Source organism: Epithele typhae (genome assembly GCF_022376455.1).
Source record: "Epithele typhae strain CBS 203.58 chromosome Unknown BXZ73scaffold_302, whole genome shotgun sequence".
NCBI lineage: Eukaryota > Fungi > Basidiomycota > Agaricomycetes > Polyporales > Epitheliaceae > Epithele > Epithele typhae.
The window spans coordinates 335-1,229 of record NW_025954493.1 but is presented as its reverse complement, the minus strand read 5'-3'; the positions used below and the strand labels follow the sequence as shown (position 1 = coordinate 1,229).

General features: G+C 50.7%; 1 protein-coding gene across 1 annotated transcript; it reads left to right on the top strand.

Moving 5' to 3' along the window:
- Positions 1–232: 232 nt before the first annotated feature.
- Positions 233–644, top strand: BXZ73DRAFT_14174 (uncharacterized protein; the record flags this gene model as incomplete). Its single annotated transcript, XM_048017492.1, has 2 exons — positions 233–514; positions 564–644. Coding segments are annotated over 2 exons (363 nt in total), but the record flags the coding sequence as incomplete, so codon positions are not given.
- Between the last annotated feature and the right edge of the window lie 251 nt (positions 645–895).

The following is an 895-nucleotide window of genomic DNA, read 5'->3' as shown; positions in this document are numbered from 1 at the left end:
GACATCAACACTCACCTCTTTCGATACCAACGAGGCAAACGGGAGAAGAAGAGCAATGAGAGATCCGGAGTGGGCCATCTCATTCATTGCTGGACCCAGCAAGGGGATTCTCACTTTGTGAGTCTGCCTCTGTGGTACTTTAGTTAGAGCTAACACTGTGCAGACAATGACTCCAAGCAGTGATATTGGAGTCAAGAACGATCTCAAGACACCCAAAAACCCCAAGTCTGATAGACTTGAGGTGACAAAGAAGTTCTACACCCTCTCTGCTCCCTTTGCCGCGTACTTTGGTGCTCTGTTTGAGGTCTTCTATCCTGATCTCTATCAACGCTACCAGAAGGCGTTTGATGCAGGGAGCTGGATCCCTCATGACCCTGGACCTTGGCTTGGACGTGCCCTTGTCTGGAAACTCCCTCTCGACCTCCACTTCGACCATGGTGACATTGGGCCTACTCTCACTATTCCCCTTGGTTTCTTCCATAATGGCGAGATGGAGTTCCCTGCCCTTGGGGCAGTGTTTCAGTTTGTGCATTTCTTTTGAGATTAGCAAACACTAATCTGAGTTGGGCAGGTACCGTGCTGGAGACATTATCCTTGGCTGGGACTGCAAATTTGCCCACAAGGTTCGGGACTGGAAAATTGCTAGGCATGCTCTAGGCCAAGATCTCAGCCCTGAGAATGGTCCCAATGTCCAGTGCCCTGAGTGGTTCTCTGGGGGCCGAGTTGCCTTGGTTTTCTTCTCTCATGCCATCACAGTGACTAGGCTGGAGAACAAGCCAGAGGGGTTTTTTGCCAAATACCCCAAGCACCATGAGCTGAAGGCCCAGGATAAGCATGGGAATACTGTACTGGATCCTTGGGAGTTGTGTGAGTGTGGGTGGTCAGAGTGTGAGCA